This window comes from Platalea leucorodia, assembly GCF_965183815.1.
Source record: "Platalea leucorodia genome assembly, chromosome: 14".
Taxonomy (NCBI): Eukaryota; Metazoa; Chordata; class Aves; order Pelecaniformes; family Threskiornithidae; genus Platalea; species Platalea leucorodia.
In genome coordinates, this window is record NC_138836.1 from 2,498,825 (window position 1) to 2,518,705 (window position 19,881).

Below are 19,881 nucleotides of genomic sequence, written 5' to 3' on the forward strand. Positions count from 1 at the left end.
TTGAAGACGGTGTCAGTACCGTGGTCAGAATGTTTTATAAATGATCCCATCTCTTATCCCTCTCTGGGGAAGTCGTCATCATCTTTGTTTTCTGGAGAATAAAACCACACCGGTCAAGCAGGGAGTGGGACCGGCAGAGCTGGAGGTAGAACATCTCCCAGTTTACTCCCATACTCATCTAGTAAGTAGAATCAGAGACCTTAACAGAAAACCACAACTTGGAGGTAATGCTGACACCCAGCAGTCTCCTGAAAATAGCGACTGTGGGAACCACCCCTTCCAGTAACTCACTACAGACTGGTACGCTCCCCCCCAAACAGTCCCTCCCTGCTTCTAAGGGGGCAGAGAAAAGCACCGAAACCCTCATCTCTGACTGAGCAGGGAAGGATTAACCACCAGCAAAGACTTTGCAGATATTTATTCTCCAAATCCCCAAGAGAAGACAAGCAGAGGGAAAAGCTCCTGTGAGTGTTATGTACACAGATGGCAAGTCTAATGCTTAAACAGTCTTAATTTTTTTAATTTTTCAAGTCCTAACAACAATTATCTTCATGAATTATAGACATAATAGCCGAGAGATGCAGGCAATAATTAATGCATGTCTGCCTTTTCTGACTAGCTCCTTCTCCTGGGTCAGAGTCATTGAAATTCAGGAAGGAAATCTTCAATCTTCTGGAAGTTTTAAAGAAACAGACCAAGACACAATTTAATAAAGCAATAATATTTCTCTTAAATAATTAACTAGGCTTTGACATTCACTAGTATTTCTGAGGCCCAGCTCTTACTTCTGCAATAACGCTGGAACAAGTGCACTCAGGGATGTGATCCACTGCACGTCCAAAACGTACCGACTGCAAAATTGCTCCGAGCAGCCTTTACCCCGGATTTCTCTGCGCACACACGGCCACCTTCGCTCTTTTTTCTTAACATTCTCACCGAGAGCCTTCACAGAAGCCACGCTACGCAGCGCTTGCACACCTCCCTCTTCTCCTTCTGCCCATCTGTCTCCAGGTACGAGCGCTCAACTCTCCCCAAGCTCCAGAGAAGCAGCGTTTATCATCCTTTGGGGAAAACCTCGGTTTCACAGCAGAACCACAGCACAGTAATAGATGCCATAGACAATCCTAAACTAGACAGAAAGCTATTACTAAAGCAGCATATAGCACTGGATGTCGTTCAAGTGGGCTGTTTCCATCATCTCTCAAAAAGCAGATTCTCCTGCAGCATAAACAATTTTATTCACATAAAGAACGCACTCAAGACAGCTTAATATACTGCAGCATATCGACAACAATTACCACAAAGCAACAATGACTTAGCCAGCCACAGAAAACACCCCACCCTTTGGCACGGACATATCACCTGCTTAAGCAACGTAAAACTACACAACAAGAAGGACAGACCTCTACTTAAACTCAAAAATCATAAGGATCGTTCTGATGGCCACCAAATTAAAACACAGCCACGTTACCAAGAATAGAGAGGGGGTATTTGGCCAAAAAGGTCAGACTGAACCGAAAGCTTCACACCTCTGTTGTTCACTTGAGCCACATTATCTCTACAGGAAAAAAAAATGGAAAATACTGGTCATCCCCATCTCAGAAACTCACCAGATACAGTCTGTAAGCATCAATCCGTCGAATTGGCCCCCAGCACTTGTCCGTATCATTGTACTTTGTGCCATCTCCAACACTGCAAGAATGGTTGCCAGTAGCACTGCTGGGAAAGGAGGGAGAAACAAAAGACAGTAATTAACTCCTAGCAGATGTCTTCCCCTCTCCTGCATTCAAGAAAGAAGAATGATCAGAGACCTGAAGCGTCCATTCCTCCTCTCCCTCCCTGAACACCCTCCCTCCTTGTATTTTCTGGACTGTGTAACAGAGCAAGTCACCGAGTACCATACATTTAAAGGCAAATTCTCGAATTGCCTGCAATTATTTACAAGTTTGGTCATTTGGTCATCAAGCTAGCAAGTTTAGGTCATATATGGATCACTGAGCTTTTCCATTTCCAAGTTATGAGTCCAAATCCAGCCCAGATTTGATCAAACCAATCTCTTTCATTATCTGTTTCTGAGAAAGGAACTGGTCTCAGTCCAGGGCTAAGTCCATGTAACATCACCACTCGCTGGTCACAGGCTTGGTAAGCATCACACCTCTCAGCTCTCACCCAAAGAGGCAGAGAAGCTAAAATATTGCACCGAGTATTGCAAACAAACTACTGAGCAACAAATCCCATGCCTGCGAGTCCTGAAGCTGGAAGTACTTCACACCTGAGGACTCATCTGAAACCGGGTCAGCTACTTTTCAGGCAGGCAGCAGACACAGGTGGGGAATATAAAACAACTTTACCTTCCCACCCACAAGTGATGAGCTGTCCTCGAGTCATTTCTCCACTCCATTCTTCAGAAAGTAGAGCTGATCCCAGTCAGACTTATCACCCCATTGAATCCAAAAGCCCGCTCTCTTCTCTGTTAGCAGACAACCCCGCGGCAGTAAGCACACTTACCAGGTCACTTGCATGAGAGAGACCGGTACAGCTGCTGCATAGATTGCCAGGTCTCCGTAGAGGTAGATAATTATGCAGAAATAGAAGAGGTTGACACCCACTGCAGGAAAAGGAAAAGCAGAGTGCACAGGGATCCTTGAACTCTGCACTTCAAATACAGAAAACTTTTTCAAGGTCTTCAAAGTAAATCACGATTTGCCTCCACAGTTTACTTCTTTCTGCAGCAAACTCCACCCAAGGATCACAGCAGCAGCTTAGGGAACTTCGCCACAGCACAGGGAATGACAAGACACGAGGTGTCTCAGAGCTCAACTCTGCCTCCTTCCGTACCTGGCCCTGGCACTAGGCCCTCTAGTTCAAGCCCATCCTCCAGCTGCCGGTCAAGACCAACAGGTCTCACATACCTCGTCTGCCAGATGAAGCTGTCAATTTGGAACAGCCACAGGCAAACCTCTAGCTGATGCAAACCTCTAGCTGATGCTCACAGACTTGGTGTGAGCACAGCCTGACGAACAGTGAGATGGAGAGAGGAGATGCTTTCAGTCTCTGCCGATTCCAAACCCTCTGCTTGCAAACCTGCAGGACCTGCACGTTAGGGACTTGGCCCCGCAGAGCTCAGGTTCCACAGGGCTGAAATGGAGCTGCTTTGGGAGATTCCTTACCATCAGCAACTTGAGCCAAGGTTCAAACCTGCAAAGCTTTAAAACTCTGTTTCCACAGCCCTCTTACCCTACTGCCCCAGTGTAGGCTGTTCCTGTCCCATACTGTTTTCTTGGGTGGAGGTTTGTTTGTGGGTTTTTCATTGGTTTTGGTTTTTTTTTTTTTTTTTTGGTTTTTAAAGCTTACCCTGCCTTCACCTATGAGATTAAAAAAGTCTCACACAAGTTAATTGGGTGCACAGAACAGCCTTACTGGGGCACAAGACACTGCTGTGGAGGGCTAAAAACCTGCAGGGATAAAGAAATGCTTGATGAGACCCGGGGATTCTTTTCTTCCAAGCAAGTCAGTATAAATCTCACCAAGGAAAAACAAACTGAACCATATTTTAGTTCAGGGACAGGTGAGCTACAAAAAACAAAAGCCTCAGATTTGTTTCACTTAGGAAGTTGACATTGAAGGAAAACAGCTCAAGGAACCTGCCCATTCTTTCAAGTTGCAATGCCACCTGATGCTTAATCCTAATGCCGCTTGAGCAAACCAATTCACCTCTCCAAGCCTCGCACGTGACTATTATCAAACAAGGACAGCATCACTGCAGGAATGCTGCCTAATATTTCTACAGTGCTCGGATGCCCCAAAGTTTTCCCACGTTTTGCCATCATACTGCCCCGGATGTCAGGAAACATTAACAGGCATTATCCTTCATTTAAATAAATTATTCAATATGCTGAGCCCACTTAGCATAAAACATTCCTAAAAAAAGGGCTGTATTGGGAAAGCAGCAAGAAAACTTCCCTGCTTCTGTAAAGCGGCACACTAAGCCAGTGCCCTCGAGTTGTTCCTGGTTTGTCTAAACAGACAAATGGAGCTCTTGCAGAAATTGTCAGATCATTTCATATAGCTCCCCCCTTGTCTTCTTCCTCTGTGAAAGATTTAAGATGGCTTCCCAGTTAAGGAGTCTCTGCGTTGTTCTGAGGATGGCAACAAACTACCTACCAGTTTTCTCCAATTTCCCATTAAAAAGGGCTGGAGGTTGTAACAAATACCTGACATGGGACAGAAGCTGCAAGACACACTAAGCACAGGACTGCGCAGACACAGATACAGATGCCGTTTTGGGATCTGCTACTGATGTCAGGCCTCAGCTGCTCCCCCCACACAAAACAAGGCAGACAGCAGCAGCTGAGCCACAGCAGCACCCCCAGGTACCCACCAGCACACACTATATCCCCGTGCCAGTGCCGACTTCTCTGTCTGTGGGAAGCCCAGGTGACGCTCCTCTCCCAAACTCATCCTCTCGAAGGCAGGAAGACTTTAGCATCAGTACTTTTATAAACTGCTGCTGACCCTCCCTGATCAATACTTTCATTACTGGACACAAAACGGGGAAAAAAATCAATGACTTCCTGTGGGGAAACAGCATGATAGATGTGCCTAGAATCCATTATTGCAATAAATGACTGCTCGGTCCCAGAAGAAAGCACCCAATATTGCAAATTTAAAAAAAAAAAAAAAAAAAAAAAAAGCAGTTCTTCAGAGCCAGCTCTTTTGAAAGAGCACACAGGTCCTTCACAGCCTAAACCTAAGTCAGCTCCCTTTAAGAAAGCAGACAGTCTGAAATTGAGATTTATCCCCAGCTTACCTCCCAGGACTGCAGATTCAACTCCTGTCAGATTGCTGAAAATAAAAATCAGTCAAGGGAAAGAAGCAGAGAACTCGCTAGAAATCAGAGGCTTTGAGGTCTATTGTAAAGCTTTCACCAGCCTTCCCTCGGAAGGCTGTAAAGCCCTCAGACACCTTGGGTTTGGATCCGTGCTTTGTATATTGTGAGCAAAAACCCAACCAGACATTTGCTAGCTGCGAAACCACAGAGGCTGGTGCTTGGAGCCGGGACTTCCCAAGCGTGGCCCAGTTACTCAGCCCTGGGCAGTAGCAACTGGTCACTGAGCAACTGCCCTTATTGAAGGCCTTTCTGTGCCACCGTCAGAAGGAAGCACCTCAGCGAGGATCTGCAGAGGGAGGTACTTAAATTGTCTCTTCTCTGCAACCGCTCAGCAAAGCGGAGGGTGTCTCTGAAGTAGGACTCGGCAACAGTACAGGGATGGAGCCTCACTGCTGAGCACAGAGGAGGGGAAAGCAGCAAAGGAGCTACAGCTGCCCCAGACCCTTCGCTGCCTGTACCTCATCTCATCTGGAAGGCACAAGTTGTTCCAAGCTACGGTCTGCAGCTGTCCCAGCTGCCTTCTGCCGAGGGATTCATCCCTTCGCCTTGGGCTGAGCAGGTCCTGGCGGGGATCCCTAACACAGAAATCAGATAACTCTGGCTAAAGCAACATTAAGAAGGGGGATTAAGATTCAGAGTACTAAGCAGTTTATATCACTTTGCTAGGAAGCGTGCATCAGTGATGGGAGAGACGACGTGTATTTCCAGCACCCTCTGCTGGCTGAGCAGCAGCCAGCATCAAGGCAGAGACGTCTAGAAGGCAACTGCCCAAGGCCTGGCTGGCTTGAGGGGTTGTTACCATCTCCCCCTGCGAAGCACAGGCAAAGCAGGGGCCTTCTGGAACTTGTTTATGGGAGCACTCCTCATTCTGTGTTCCCCCAGCCCTCCTGCAGCTGAACAGGCCTCTACAGCTGAATCCTCAGCCATACTGCTGAGCCCTGCTACATGGTGCTTGCTTTCAAAGCACTTCCCAAATATTACTCCCCAGAGGGTGATTGAGAGACAGGGAAGTGTGCACAGTGTTTCTTTACAAGCAAGAAAACTTGCCTGAAGTCAGGGCAACCCAGTGCTACAGGCGAGGCTAGGAAGTTTATGGGTCTCCCATCCGCACTCAAGTCACCTCTCCTCTTCTCTGGCCAGAAAAGTGGCAGTCTGATCCAAGGTGGATTATTTTGATAGCCCTAAGTGATTTAAATCTACAAAGGCCCAGAAGAGGCATGCAGGGAAATTAAAAAGTTTTTTCAATTGGACTTTAAAATCAGCAATAATATAGTTCAAAGAATCTTCACTCCTTAAGCCCAGCTGTCCTTCAGAGGCAAGCCTTACACTGGCGTCAAGCTGATGTAATGTAGTGGAAAAAACCAGCCCATCGCGTCTTTGTAAGGTGGCCAGTGAACAAGAGAAAATGTCACTTTCCACAAGAAATGGGGCCTGACAGGCTCAAAACTGCACAACCATGGTGTCTGATGATTTTCTGGCTCTGCACAGCATTTCAAATGTGCTCTTTCATAAGTTTCAGAATACCAAACATTGTAGTTTGCATTTGTATCACATGCAGCAATGGATACGGCTTTATTGCAGTACGGTTACAAGTTTGTTCCCTGGCATACAACAGACATTTAAAAGCAAAAAGACATCTGCCTAGCCCCTGAAAGGGACCCTTTCAGCAGTTCACGTCCCAGCAGCTCTCTTGGTGACCCCCGAGACACACGTAATTCTCAGCAGCTGTCCCCAGAAGTCTCTCTCCTTCCGACTGATAATTATGGGGTTCAGGGAAGCCCAAACATCTTATTCTCAAATGCTACAACCAAGACAGAACTAACGAACACTACAGGGCTTTACTGCTCTACACAGTGGAGATCACAGAGGATAGAGGCAGTTTGGAGTTAGGTTAAGGGCACTCAGAAAAGGCACTGACTTACACTTATTTGTCTCAAGAAACGGGGGCCGTAACCTACAGTATTTTGGCTAGTTCTGCTACTACCACGGCGTCCTCCCCTTCATGCACGTTCTGGCCCACCTGGCCCATAAATAGTCTACTTTGTAGAAACACCACACAGGGGGATGAATACAGTCCACAGAGAGAAGGAACGACACTTTTGGGTGGAAACATCACAAACTCAGGATGCAAACCCACACTAAGAAGCACGCAGACTTAAGGAAAAGCCACACACACAAACACAACATGCAGGAGGACCTGAAAGGACTTTTGAAAACATGCATCACTTACCTTTATTGAAGAACATGGAAGCCATCTGGCCCATTTCCACCCTCTCAGTGATTTCAAAGATATTGGGTGAGCCACGTCTCTCTGCAAGTTGAAAACAAGAAGTATTTCAACCAGTCCCTCCAATAAAGCCAGAGGCCAGGACATTTGAAGACATTCAAAGAGCTCTAGCAACAGCTTGAAGGACAGTTTGTTCAACTCCACAGCTGCAGAGTCACTGGTCCAATTACTCTGCTGAAGTGAGTTTAAAGTGTTTTCAAAGTAAGATATTCTCATCTTAGTGACCTAGAAGGAAAAGATCTTTATCGGAGCACAGAAGGTGAACTGAATTCTCAATGAATCTTATCTTGCAAGTGCTAAGGACTTTGAGATGTGAACACATGAAATTAAGGGTGAGATGGACAGGAGAGTCCTGCTCCCCTTGCTGGAGCCCACGGGGACACTGTCTGCAGAGAAGAGGTCTCGGATCCAGTGAAAGCACGAACCGGGTACTTACGAACTGACAGGATAGGTCGTGTCTCTGCTCGCTCATAGCCATCCTGGAGAAGAACGTCACTATCAGATACTCCAGAGGAAGAATCCTCATCCTCATCATCCTCCTGGAAGAAAAGAGCAGGCCGCTGCTGAGGTGTCTGCTACCCACAGGCTGTGGCACCACCAGTGTCACGGTCTTAATTCCAGAAACTCAAAGGGAGGTCCCAAACGGCGATGGGCAGGACACACAAGCAAAGGTGATACCAGGGAGCCCTCGGCGCGGGGTTGGGATGCTGAGGAGAGCAGAAGAGGGCACTAGCAGAGCAGGCTAAAGCGAGCGACAGGCTCTGCTGTCCTTGCCTAGGTCACGCAGACAACAGCAGCGCCCAATTCACGTAGCGATAGTGGCACAAAGAAGTTAGAAACTTCCGGCAGATCTGCAGGCTTGTAGAACTGGTAGTAAAAAAATCCCAATGTATATAGCCTTAGCTAGTCAGAGCAGACAGGTCTAGCTCCTAACTCCAACCCGCTAACATACAGGCAGGGATGTAAATCAGTGCAAACACTTATGCCTCGGATCGATCCAGAAAAGCCACTAAAGCCAGGATCCAAAAAGCCACAAGTAAGTTTTACAGCAAGGACATACTTCGGGACTGTCCACTCCCTGTGATACAGCCCAAGTGGCAGCAAGGACATTCCAGCCTGTCCCAGTTAAATGACCTGAGATCAGCAAGGATTTATAGACCTCAGCACACTCCAAATGGCACCAATATATTGGCTGCCACCTCTCCACGTTCACCGAGCAGCGCTCCTGGGCAAGGAGAGCACAATCAGTAAGAAATGCGAACAGCACAACAGATTTTTCAAAGCAGGAGCAGAAAATCCTGTCTTTAATGAGCAACCCCACAGGGAACTAACAGACACGTTTTATATGGCAAAGTTAACTACAGTAGAAATTTATTCCTTTAGAGTTACTAATGAGACAAGGCAAAGATGCAGAGGAATCTCCGGCAAGTCCTACAGGATAAAAGAACAGGAGAAAACGGAAAATTAAACCCCACACGAACCTTGCGTTTTTCCATTCTCTTCCATCGCAGCTGGGCATTTGCAGCAGCCATGGCTTCCACCACAAAGGTCGTGGTCATATAGCTAGGGAGAGAAATTCAACTGATATCAATAATAGTCAAGCACTGTCACTGAAGGGAGATGGAGAATTATTCCCATCTGTTTGTAGGAGCAAACAAACCAAAACAACCTTTGCACCAGCTCCCCACACACGCTGTGGTTTTGGTACGGTGTTTCATCTCAGTTTGCTGCTGCCTTCTGTTCTTAAGATTCAGGTGTTTGAGCAGAACACAAAATGCAGTAAAATATAACATGCCTTCAGATATAAGATGACGCTTTAGATATCTGGAAGGCACCCTCCTAGTGTCTCTGTGGGTTGAAGAGGGCAAGAGGACTTCCCCCTTTGTTAGAAAGTGAGCTTCCTTCCTCTTTTTAGGGCCTAGGATGAACACAGTACTATTCGGAAGCTTAGCTATCAGGGCCTGTGGCAAAGGTACTACGGTCCCTTAAAGAATCTTACAAATGACATCAGAAGCAAAGCAGCAATACAAGACCAAGGAGCAGATCACACATGCATGGAAATACGCTTTGCTGGAGGCCAGGGGAAAAGCTGCCCAGGGAGACAGCGAGAGCCACTGATGGAAGGAATATCATTACCTCAGCTAAAAACAGTCCTACAATAAAAAAAAAACCCCAAACATTAAAAAAAAAAAATCAATCTTATTTAAGGCTTTAAAGTGGTTTCTCATTGCTTCAGGAACTGGACTCACTTATCAAGCTCAACTGAGAGTTTAGTTTTGCAAGAATAAAAGAAAGCAGCCCTGTCCTGAGGCCCACCCAACAATTTCCACCTAGACTCTTCTTGCACTGAGGGTCCCCAGCGGGCACGAGGAAGTCACAAGCACCAGAACAAAAGCAACAGGGCAGTGGAGCTCCCAAAGCACACAGTACTTTGAGCTGCATCTTCTCAGTTTAATCCAGTGCAGTTTTGGTACGCGGGTTTGGAGCTTTGTGCTCTTCTGCTGATCTTGAAGGTTTGTCTGCTAGTGCCGAGTTTCATGCGCTGAATTTATGCTTTTAAACTAATGTATCTAAAAGGAATTGCTTTCAAAGCTCCCAGTTACTGGTACTCCCACAGTTTATATTTTATCAAGCCTTTGAAGCATATAGCTTTGAGGTGGGGAACTTACAAGCATTACTACAGTCAGTACTGACCATATATACAGCAGCACCTAACAGCTCTGAAAAGCACTGCCTCCAACTCAAAGGCACATTCAAGCTGACAGAGCTGGTTACTGACGAGAAAGGGACTTCTAAATTCCATTCTCAAAACAGCAGGAGGGGATTTTGTTTTATTTTATTTTAAAACCGAGCAAGAAGCAAGCAGGGATTCACAGCCCGTCAGAAGATGGCAATTCTATTAATAACTACTCAGACATCAGCGCTGTATCAACAGCCTTCAGCTCCACCTGCTGCTCCAGCAGGAAGACATCTGGGCAGACGCTCCTGGCGAGCCAGGCTGAAAATCACGAAACCAGCTCCAAGGTCCTGAGCAGCAAAGGTGTGGGGAGGGGGAAATAAGATGGGCCCAGCTATACGGAAATTTGTTTTCCTGACACCCTTGCAGCTGCCCAGAGGGTTGCCAGAAGCCAAGAGAAAGCTAACACAACAGGTCTGCGTCACATCTGCAAGTCACAAAGCAGAGAAACGACCCCGTGTCACCTGTGACCTGGTTAGTGTTTCGGGAACGGATCCGTGACAGAGGCAAGCGTGGGATGTATCCACAGCGAGGACAGTGTCAAAAAAGGAAGCTGGGAGAAAGGTCCCAGAAGACTCTGGACTGGAGAAAAAGCCTTTCCCGTCAGTCAGGAAATGGGATGTAGCACCATATCGCAGGCAGTCAGAAAATGCATCCCTCCCGGTCCACAGGCAACACAACTGCAGTGACCAATGCTCAAGCAGCAGAGGGACAGGATCGCTCAAGAAAAGCTGCAAAAGCCTTAGCGCTGTCCTTACAGCCCCACCCAGCTGAACCCCCAATCCCCTAAAGACACACACTCACGTCCTACCTCATAAATCCCAGGAACATGAGGAGAACGAGGCTGACGAGCCACCCTGCTGTCGCAAAGGCCTTCGGCATGGTTAGGGCTCCTGTTCCGACGATGAGGTTGAACATGTAAACCAGACCAACCTGCAATCAGCCACATAATCCAACATGAGAGTTTGCAGCTCTGCCAGAGATCATCCAAGACACTGCACACATGGACTGATTTAAATGGAGAGAGAAATCTTTGAGCAAGCAGGGTGGGAGCAAGCCCATGCTAGAAATAAATACAGGAGGGGACTGATAACCAAATAGAACAACGTGATTGTCAGCACATCTCTGGAGAAACTGATATGCCTCTCCAATTTTCTGATTATTTTTAAGTATTTTTTTTTTCTTTCTAACTTTTAAAGTTAGAAAGCACGTGAACTTTTTGTTTGTTTGTTTTCAAATCCACTGCCTTCTACCAGAAGGGTCTACACTGTGGATTGGAGTCTCTCCTTGTTTTCTGACCTGAACCTAAGTAGTTATGACTACGTACATAAGTTGCCTTTCAGAATTTCTTGTTCTTCTTTATTCTTAGTCAAGCAGGAAATATCCAAACAGAATTCTGATTCAAAGCCTGTTTGCCATTTTATCAGTAAGCAGCTGAGCACATTCTGAAGAAGCAGCTTTACTTCTGGAAGGGAAAGGATTTTATCCTCTCTGGCAATGAGCTTTTTTCGTGCCCAGGGGCAAAAGGTATCTGTGCACCTGGACAGGACCCCTTCGACTATAAATTTAGCTGAACTCAAGATCAAAAATTGCCCCAAAGGGTTTTTTTTTTATATAGGTCAGAGTCTCTCCAGGGGAGAGCCAGCAAAGAACTGTGTCTGAGTACACTTGTCTGGGTGTAGAGCAATTAATATCAGGAGAACTATTCCCCAGAGACCCTGCGAGGAATCCTGCCCTTCATTCACTGACATAAACACAGCAAACTCATCTTTTGACAAGTCTCCCAGAACAACAAAAAAAACGCAGCCATTGCAGCTTGTAGGAAAGTTCTTTTCATTCAACTGGCAGAGCTGTCATTCCCCACGCACAGCTGAAGTGCCCAGGGCCATGACTCACTCTTCAGTGAAGGACTCTTGAAAAAACACCTCAGGTCATTTTCCTTGACTTTGGTCAAGTAGACAGAGATAAGAATGGTGCCTGTGTGTTCAGCCTGGCTAGACATCTTCAGGGAAAGAGGAGAGAGTCATAGCCTTTGAGATGAGACTCTAGAAAATTCATGCAACACTAACATAACAACATAAGAGCAGGTGACACTAATTCTTCAGGGTCCAGACGTCCCAGTTACTGTCTTGTTCTCTATTTTCCCAGTTGTGACCTATTTCTGCAGCCTAATATCCAGTTCTTCTAAATTCAGTCATTAACATGGGGATGAAAGTTTTAAAGCATTTGAATGCCAACACACAGATTTCAGGACTGGTTCTATCTTTAGTGATCTGTGAGTTCACTTCAGAAAAAAAAAGCATATACAAAGCACTGTTTTTAAGAGCTGACGCTATGTGAACGCTTGTGGCTATGAAAACCAGTATTTCCAGCAACATGGTAAAACAGTAATTGGTTCTGCAGTTTCACAGGACACCACATCACAAGGAAGAAACATCTTAATTACTGGTTATAAGTGAAGTGGTTTAAGACAAATTACTACAACAGCTACAAATAAGTAAACTTTAAGAAATTCAGAGGAAAACGTTTATATAAAAGTAAGAAATGAGAAGCAAAGCGGGACAGTTTCCACATCACAATCCCCCTGTTTATGCTAGCTTCACGTGACAATGGGGTTGATGAAAACATTAACAAAATATAAGGAAAGCGGGCAGAAGGATGGAGGAGCTGGTGTGGGGCATGAAGCTCTTTTGAACACTTTTTAAACTATACCTTAAGCAGACAGCGTCCCTTCACAGTATATAAAGGGATTTGTGATGTAAAAAAAAAAACCCCGAGTACAAGCATTTTTAAGTACCCTTTGACCTCCATCATCCCTTGAAACACTGAGGTTATGTCTATAGGGAAGCAGGAAATGAAAACACAATGCTGAGAAGAGGATTTTGAAAAGACTTGTGAGCAAAACCACAAAGAGCGGTACTTACATAGGGAGAGTAAAGCTCTCCTGTGTCAGTAATGCCACCAGCCATGGTGAAGGGGGTGGGGAGGCTCGGAGCAAAGCGAGGAGGGTGTTTTCAACTTCTATTGCCTTTAACCTAGGGAAACATCGTAAAGTTGTGTTGGCTTTGTCAGAAAGAGGAGGAACTCATGAATCAGCTTTTACACATCGGTCTTCTGACATCTGAACAAAAGAGGATTTCAGCAGGACCTTGCACTTCAGACAGATATACCCCACTCACCGGCAACGCTTGGTTCAATACTCTACTGAAAAGTTCTCGTACCCGTTAAACTAGTTTAAAAGTAACCAAAAGGCCCTGCCCTTTCACAGCACGTGATGATGACCAAACTTCGCCTTCCCCAAACAGCCAGAGGGGCTGTTTCAGACACTAAAACCTCAAGAGGAAGGATGCCTGCCTTGAGGATGATCTCACACTGCTGCTTCTCATGCAGCTACTACTCTTAGGCAGCACGTGCCTCCTGCAAATCAAAGCAGTAAAAGAGCAGCCTACAGTCTCTCCTCATGATCTCAAGTAAAGAAATAAACTGATAAATGAAAATACTGGACCCATGCAAAAAAAAACCAAGAAGTTTTGTTACATGTACCAAGGTTTCCAAAGCAGAAGTATTTGGGGAACTTCATGTTGTCTTAGAAAAACTACAGGGGAGAGGGAGAACCCAAACCTTCTGAAATGTTTCAGAGTCAATAAATAATTAGGCATAGTTGAATTGTTTAAGAGCTTTACCAAATTCCTCATACTTCTACATATGCTCCGACTTAGCCATACCAACTGGGGTAAATCTCCAGCACAAACTTCACAAGCTAAGAGCACTACGGACAAACCCAAACGGTTGGTAAGCCTACACACACGCGCTCGACGACAGAAGTCACTCAGGCGGCCATCACCAGGCCGGCCCTCAGGAGGGGAGGCCGAACACCTTCTTCTGCAGCCGACCTCGACTCAAGGCGCCGAAGCCAAACCCAACAAACCAAGCGAAAGCAGCAAGACCACGGGCGCGTAACGGAGACCTCCGGGACGCGCTTGTGCAGGGCACCCACCCCAGCCCCGGAGAGGCCCTGCCCAGGGTCCGGGGCCTGCCGAGGCCTCCCGAGACCCCCGGCCCTGCCACCCCCCGGGACCCCCCCAGCGGGCTGTTCTAGTCGCCCGACCCGCCCTGCCCGGGGAAACCCCCCCCCGGCCTCGGTGAAGCCCCCCCGGCCCCGAGGGCCCCCACCGTGGCCCAGCGGCCTTCTCCCCCCTCCGGGGCCTTGCAGCTCCAGCTCGCCCGGGACCCCCCCGGGCCTCACCCCGCACCCTCGCCTATGTGACACCCCCTCCCCAGGCCTCACCCCGCGCCCTCCCTCACGGAGACCCCCACGGAGACCCCCCACGCCCCGTGTCCCGTCCCCCCCCGGGACCCCCGGTCCCTCACCGGCGGCGACTCGCGCCGGCGGCCCCGCCTCCCTCATCGCGCGGCGGTTACGGCGCATGCGCCGCCCACGGGAGACCCCCCCCCCCTTCCGCGCACGTGACCGTGTCCCGGGGCGGGGGTGAATGCGCCGATCGCCATTGGGCTCCGGAGTCACGTGGGCGCCGGCGGGGAGGGGAGGGAGGGGGAAGGCGTAGGGGCGGGGCGATGGCGTAACGCCGGTCGGGGCGGGGAGGTGGGGGGGGCTCTGCGCGTGCGCGGAAGGGGCAAGCGGCAGGTAGGGGCTCCCCCGGCCCCGCGGCCCCTCGGCCCCGAGCTCCCCTCGGCCCCGATCTCCCTTCGGCCCTGGGGCTCCCCGCGGCCCTGGCTCCCCTCAGCTCCGAGCTCCCCTCAGGCCCAGGGCTCCCCTCAGGCCCGGGGCTCCCCTCAGGCCCAGATCTTCCCTCAGGCCCAGGGCTCCCCTCAGGCCCGGGGCTCCCCTCGGCCTCAGTCTCCCCTCAGGCCTGATCTCCCCATGGCCTGGGGCTCCCCTCAGGCCCTGAGCACCCCTCAAGCCCGATCTCCCCATGGCCCGGGGCTCCCCTCAGGCCCCGAGCTCCCCTCAGGCCTCAGGGCTCCCCTCAGGCCCAGGGCTCCCTCCAGTCCTGATCTCCCCTCAGCCCCAATCTCCCCTCAGGCCCCGGATCTCCCCCCAGCCCCGAGGCCCGCGGTGTGTCAGAGCAGGACGCTTCCACCACCAGCTGGGTCATGAAGTGTTAAGTGACCCCTGTCAGGGCAGACCCCCAGCCACTCTTGGGCCTCTGAGGGGACTCGGGCCCGATACAGCCCTGCCCTGGGGGGGGGGGAGCACGGGGGACGTGGGAAGGTTGCTGTGGGGGGATTGGTATGAGCTGGGGCCTGTCCACACAGTGAGAGCGGCCGCCGCTGGCTCCCAGTGGGCTCCAGGGCATCCTGTCCCAGCCCTTGGCCTCGCTGGAGACACGGAGCGGGGTGTTGGGTCTCTCTCTCAGTGCAGAGGCCATGAAGATTAACCAGAACACTGTGCTGCAAGGACAGAGGGTGACCCTGGTGCCATACACTTCTGCACATGTACCCCGGTACGTGGCTCGTGTCCTCCTCTGATACTCTTTGCACTGTCTGATTTCACTTTTTCAAGGGAGTGTGGTATTCGGAAAGGGTGCTGGCTTGACAGCTGCAGGGCCCTCCTCCCCCTGGGAACCGCTCAGCAGAAAGGGCACTCGTAGAAAGGCAACCAGTTTTGCCCTCTGTGCCCTGCAGCAGAGATCCCTGGCAGGTCAGTGCTCTTTGCCAGGTCTGCTGACAAAGAGAACTTCGTCTGTGCCACTGTGTACCCACGGAAGGGGAATTACCTGGCTGTGAGCGAACAGCCACCGGTTCTCTTGTTCATTGATGTCTTTCTCTAATGACAGTGGAAGAGCAAAACTTCAATGTGTAAAGCCAGATGGATGTTTGATAAATTAGAAGCAGACGTGCAGGCAGTTTGTAAAGCGCTGGCCTGGGCAGCTGCAGCCTCAGCACAAAGATGCCAGTATTAGTCAATTTGTCAGTGTCCGGGAGAGGCTGTACCAATCTCAGTCAGGATGAAATGCACCGGAACTCAATGCTCAGTACTTTTAAAAACATCAAGTTTGAATCGGGCACTCTTCAGACAAAGCCACAGGACAGACAGACTTGCTAAATTTCCCCAGAGAACACTGATTCCTGTGTTAGATAAGGGAGAGAAGCTTGTGGATACTTTTTTAAGTTGCCATGAATGCCGGGCTAGTGTTTCCAGAACTGGTTTAAGACAGCCTGATCCTTGGAGCGCTTGTGGAAATCAGACTGCGATGCGGTAGCTCAGGCAGTGATCTGGTCCTGGGTCCCGTTGTCAGGTACCACGAGTGGATGCAGTCAGAGGAGCTGCAGCGCCTGACCGCCTCTGAACCTCTCAGCCTGGAGCAGGAGTACGAGATGCAGCGCAGTTGGCGGGACGACGCAGACAGTGAGGATCTTCAACATTTTCTAAGGGTGGGCGGGTGTGGTGAGCAGGTCCCTTCTGTCCTGTGAAGGGCCCGCACTGGGCTGAGCGCGCCCGGTGAGTGGGCTCTACTTGCTGAAGCAGAGGGGATGTGAGACCTACAACACTAGCTTTGAACTGGCTTTTTGTTTATAGCTGGTATATGCTCAGGGAAGCAGAGAATGTCTGGGGCTGTTGGTGTCCTTTTTATGCAGTTTTTCAATGATTACACTGATTTACTTCCCACAGCGTTACCCGCTGAGCTGCTGCTGCACAGTCAACACTGCTCAGGTCTGGTCGTCGTAAAAAAGTTGAAGGGGGGTTGTATTTTTCCTTGAGAAATCGAATGACTTTGTAATTACCTGCTTGAGGTGTGCTGACTGAATTGGTTCCCTGGCTTTCCTGCAGGTAGTGAATCACTGCCCATAAAAGCCTGGTAGAAATACAGTGAGCTGCAAAATACTGAGGCTGGCAAAGACCTCAGTCTGGAGCATTTGTCTCAGCTGGCATTAAAAGCCTTACTAACAGCAGCAATAATATGGAGTAGGTGAATCACTAAGTCTCAGTTTCTTGTGCACCAAACAATTCTTTGCCCAAACTTGCTGCAAAGTGAGACAAAGCAGAGAGACCTCAGTCATGGGGTGAAAGTTTCCCTGCTACGTAAATAGGCTGTTTCTAATCTGGGTGTCTACGTCACCCTCACGACGTTTATTTTTCAGAATATTTCTTATATTTGTAGGGATGGGAGCAGGCACGCTTGGCATGGGAGGCCCAATTATTAGCTCTTCCTCACTGTTAACATGTGGAAACTGTTGTTCCTCTATTGCATGCCTTTAATTTCATCCTCCAGTAATTTGTGAATAATTCTCGGCATGCCCTGAAAATGCTGCTACGTTTTTGTTTTCCCCAGAGTGCACCTTCATTGTGCTGGACACGGAGCGGTGGTCCGGGCAGGCGTGTGCGGATGAGGACTGCATGGTGGGGGACGTGAACCTCTTCCTCACCGACACTGAGGATCCGACGTTGGGCGAGATTGAAATTATGATTGCAGGTCAAGTACTGCTTCCTAGCTTGGGCCTCTGTCACCGTGGCTAAAGCCAGCTGCAGACAGATGTTACATCCAGCAGCTTTGTATTGTCGTTGCCTTACTGTGGCTGTTCGGCCCTGATCGGCATCCTTTGCTGGTCTGGGTCACAGCCTCTTCCAAAAAGTACCTGGCACGGCTGATTTGTCTCGCCTAACTGGACGCTGACTTCTGGGGCGCTCTCTTTCAGAGCCCAGCTACCGAGGCAGAGGGTTCGGCAAGGAGGCAACTCTGATGATGATGTCCTATGGTAAGGGTGGCTCGGGATGATGATGTCCCATGGCACGGGAATGGGAGTACGGTCGGGATGTGATCTAGAAGCCCGTATTCCCAGTGACACAGACAGGGTAGTAAGGGATCCATCTGCCCCTGAATGTGGCAGCTGAGCAGGTAATAGAAATGCTTCTTTTTCTGATTTCTTTTGCAGGAGTGAGAAACCTGGGGATCACCAAATTTGAGGCTAAGATTGGTCAGGAAAATGAAGCCAGTATCTGCATGTTCAAAAAGCTTCATTTTAAGGAGGTGCGGTAACAGCCCGTCTTCTACCCAGGGAGCGTGAGCAGCAGTTGCCCTCTGACTGGGCTTGAGCTGGTTTTCCTCTGTACGGTACAGGTTGCTGTGAACAGCGTTTTCCAAGAGGTGACGCTGAGGCTGGATGTCAGTGACCAGGAGAGACGATGGCTCCTGGAACAGACAAACCACGTGGAAGAGAAGAGCTACGCTGAACTGAAGCTGCCAGCTGGGGTGCTGGAGACCTGACAGACGCGTCCAGACACAGGCCTGGTTTCCAGGGAGGAGCTGGACGCTGTTACGAGGTCTGGGTGTGGAGGACACCAGCGTGCCCATGCTGCACTTGACTACTTTCATCTGTCTCCTTTGGTTACTTTGTCATCTTATCAACTTTGCGCCTTGTTGCACCAGCCAGGAATACTGCCTGAAATTTGGACCTGGAGAACAGCCACTAATTGACAGGCTTCACTAGGGATGACTATAACCTCAACACGCTGTTCCAGCAGAGCCTAAAATCACCAGCAGTTAATTGATTCCTGGTGCGACCAGTTTCTGGCCAAGCAGCACCCGCTGTTCCTTCTTCCGCTGCCCTTAGAGCAGGAGTCATCAGTCTGACGGAGGCAGTCTCAGTGCGCTGGTCACTCAGTCTGGTTTCTCTTGAATAAAAAAAAAAACTGACAAAAATCGGAGGTTTCCCCAGAGCTATCTGGGAGTGAAAGGGTGGGTAGAAGGTGTAAAGGACAGCAGAGACTGTTTGAATCCTGTTTTCTGGGGTGTGGCGGGTTGCAGGGGGACACCGCCGGGTCCTGGAAGCGAGATGGCGAGGCGTGGGTGAGCACAACGAAATGGCGAGCGCTGTTAACGTGATGAAAATTAGCGCTATCGGCCAACGGAGAGGGGAGCAGAGCCTCGCCCCGACGGCCACGGAACGGGGGGGACTGGCAGCTGCGGGAGGCTGCTGAGACAAAGCCTCTTGCTGAGTCTCGGGACCACGCTTTGGCACGCTGCTGCCTGTTAGGAGTGCGGACCTGGAAACCTCCGGCCGTCGGTGAAGGGATAGTGCGCTCCGTCGTACCAGGCTGCTTTTATGAAAGCGAGGAGGAGGAGAACGCAACTGAAAGGGGACGCAGTCTCTCAAGGACTCCCCTCTCTCAGGACTTGCTCTGCTGAGCCTGCAGGCTCCGTTCGCTGCTCTCCAGTAAGATGAATGAGGGGGAAAATAGCTTTTACTGGGGGCAGATACCTTCAGGGCGGGAGTTAGCCAGCCGGCCGCCGCTGTGGTAGAGCGAGCTCTATTCCTGAAGGAGAGGCGCTTGCCTGACTCCCACTGGACAATTTTTTTGTTGAGCCTGACCTTTCCTGCCCCACACAGCACGCTCTGCCCAGCAGGGAAGCTTGCTGAGAGGAGAGGACAGAAGGTAAGAGGATAACTGACACTCCTGCATGGTTTCCCACTGCAATAGCAGCCATAATGGCTAATTCTAGACCAGAAATTAATTGTGGCAATTACGAAGTAGCAGGTAATAGCTTTCAGCTTTGCCCAGGGGTGTTTTTATGGGAGATGGGTAGACTCTGCAATTTTTAGTGTTGCTGTGCCTGTATTTTTAGGGCCTGGGGGTTTCAGTTTCCAATTTTAGTTCATTTAAATACATCATTCCTGTGACTAATATTAAAACCAAGCGTGGGAACAGCATATCACAGTATTTTAAACAAGTATTTAGTGTGGATTTAGTTGTAGGGAAAGCTTTGTGTGGTAATAAAGTGAAGAGCGGCTCTCCTTCCAGCTGGGATTACCGTGCCGAGGGCTGCTAATCCTCCTGCTCTTCGTCACCTGCTGCAGGCAGGAATGAATTCTGTCCCCAGAACGCGATTTGCGGAACCTGCCGGGTAAACTGCTGACTCTGTGCTCCTTCCGTGGAGCGTTTCATCCCTCTGCCAGAGGAGCAAGGTCGGACCAGCAGGAGAGACGTAGCTGGGGTGGGATTTG

General features: G+C 49.4%; 2 protein-coding genes across 5 annotated transcripts in view; one reads left to right on the top strand and one right to left on the bottom strand.

Annotated features, from left to right (window-relative positions):
- Positions 1-14,362, bottom strand: part of TMEM104 (transmembrane protein 104) — a 45,453-nt gene extending 31,091 nt beyond the window's left edge. Inside the window, exons 1-8 of one of the 2 annotated variants that reach the window (XM_082326928.1) lie at positions 14,287-14,362; positions 12,840-12,950; positions 10,727-10,848; positions 8,660-8,741; positions 7,615-7,717; positions 7,122-7,202; positions 2,509-2,608; positions 1,611-1,716 (exon numbers count right to left, since the gene is read on the bottom strand). In XM_082326928.1, the coding sequence (XP_082183054.1) occupies positions 1,611-1,716; positions 2,509-2,608; positions 7,122-7,202; positions 7,615-7,717; positions 8,660-8,741; positions 10,727-10,848; positions 12,840-12,884 (639 nt within the window). In that variant the 5' untranslated portion in view covers positions 12,885-12,950; positions 14,287-14,362. Of the gene's footprint in view, positions 1-1,610; positions 1,720-2,508; positions 2,609-7,121; positions 7,203-7,614; positions 7,718-8,659; positions 8,742-10,726; positions 10,849-12,839; positions 12,951-14,286 lie in introns of both variants that reach the window. The other variant, XM_082326927.1, reaches the window with a different exon arrangement.
- Positions 14,363-14,513: 151 nt separating this feature from the next.
- On the top strand, positions 14,514-19,879 carry NAT9 (N-acetyltransferase 9). Of its 3 annotated transcripts, none has more exons than XM_082326449.1 (8): positions 14,514-14,560; positions 15,193-15,380; positions 16,176-16,285; positions 17,211-17,351; positions 17,575-17,634; positions 17,812-17,906; positions 17,997-19,312; positions 19,679-19,879. In XM_082326449.1, the coding sequence occupies exons 2-7, from the start codon at positions 15,304-15,306 to the stop codon at positions 18,141-18,143; spliced, it is 630 nt and encodes a 209-aa protein (XP_082182575.1). In that variant the 5' UTR covers positions 14,514-14,560; positions 15,193-15,303; the 3' UTR covers positions 18,144-19,312; positions 19,679-19,879. The 3 variants fall into 3 exon arrangements, with proteins under 3 accessions (XP_082182575.1, XP_082182574.1, XP_082182576.1); XM_082326450.1 differs by having other exon boundaries at positions 14,546-14,560; positions 15,294-15,380; XM_082326448.1 differs by lacking the exon at positions 19,679-19,879 and having other exon boundaries at positions 14,529-15,380; positions 17,997-19,503.
- The last annotated feature ends 2 nt before the right edge of the window (positions 19,880-19,881 follow it).

Coding starts and splice junctions, on each gene's coding strand:
- NAT9 (XM_082326449.1), top strand. CDS start 15,304: ATGAAGATTAACCAGAACACTGTGCTGCAAGGACAGAGGGTGACCCTG. Junction 15,381..16,175: donor ACTTCTGCACATGTACCCCG/GTACGTGGCTCG, acceptor TCCCGTTGTCAG/GTACCACGAGTGGATGCAGT. Junction 16,286..17,210: donor TTGGCGGGACGACGCAGACA/GTGAGGATCTTC, acceptor TGTTTTCCCCAG/AGTGCACCTTCATTGTGCTG.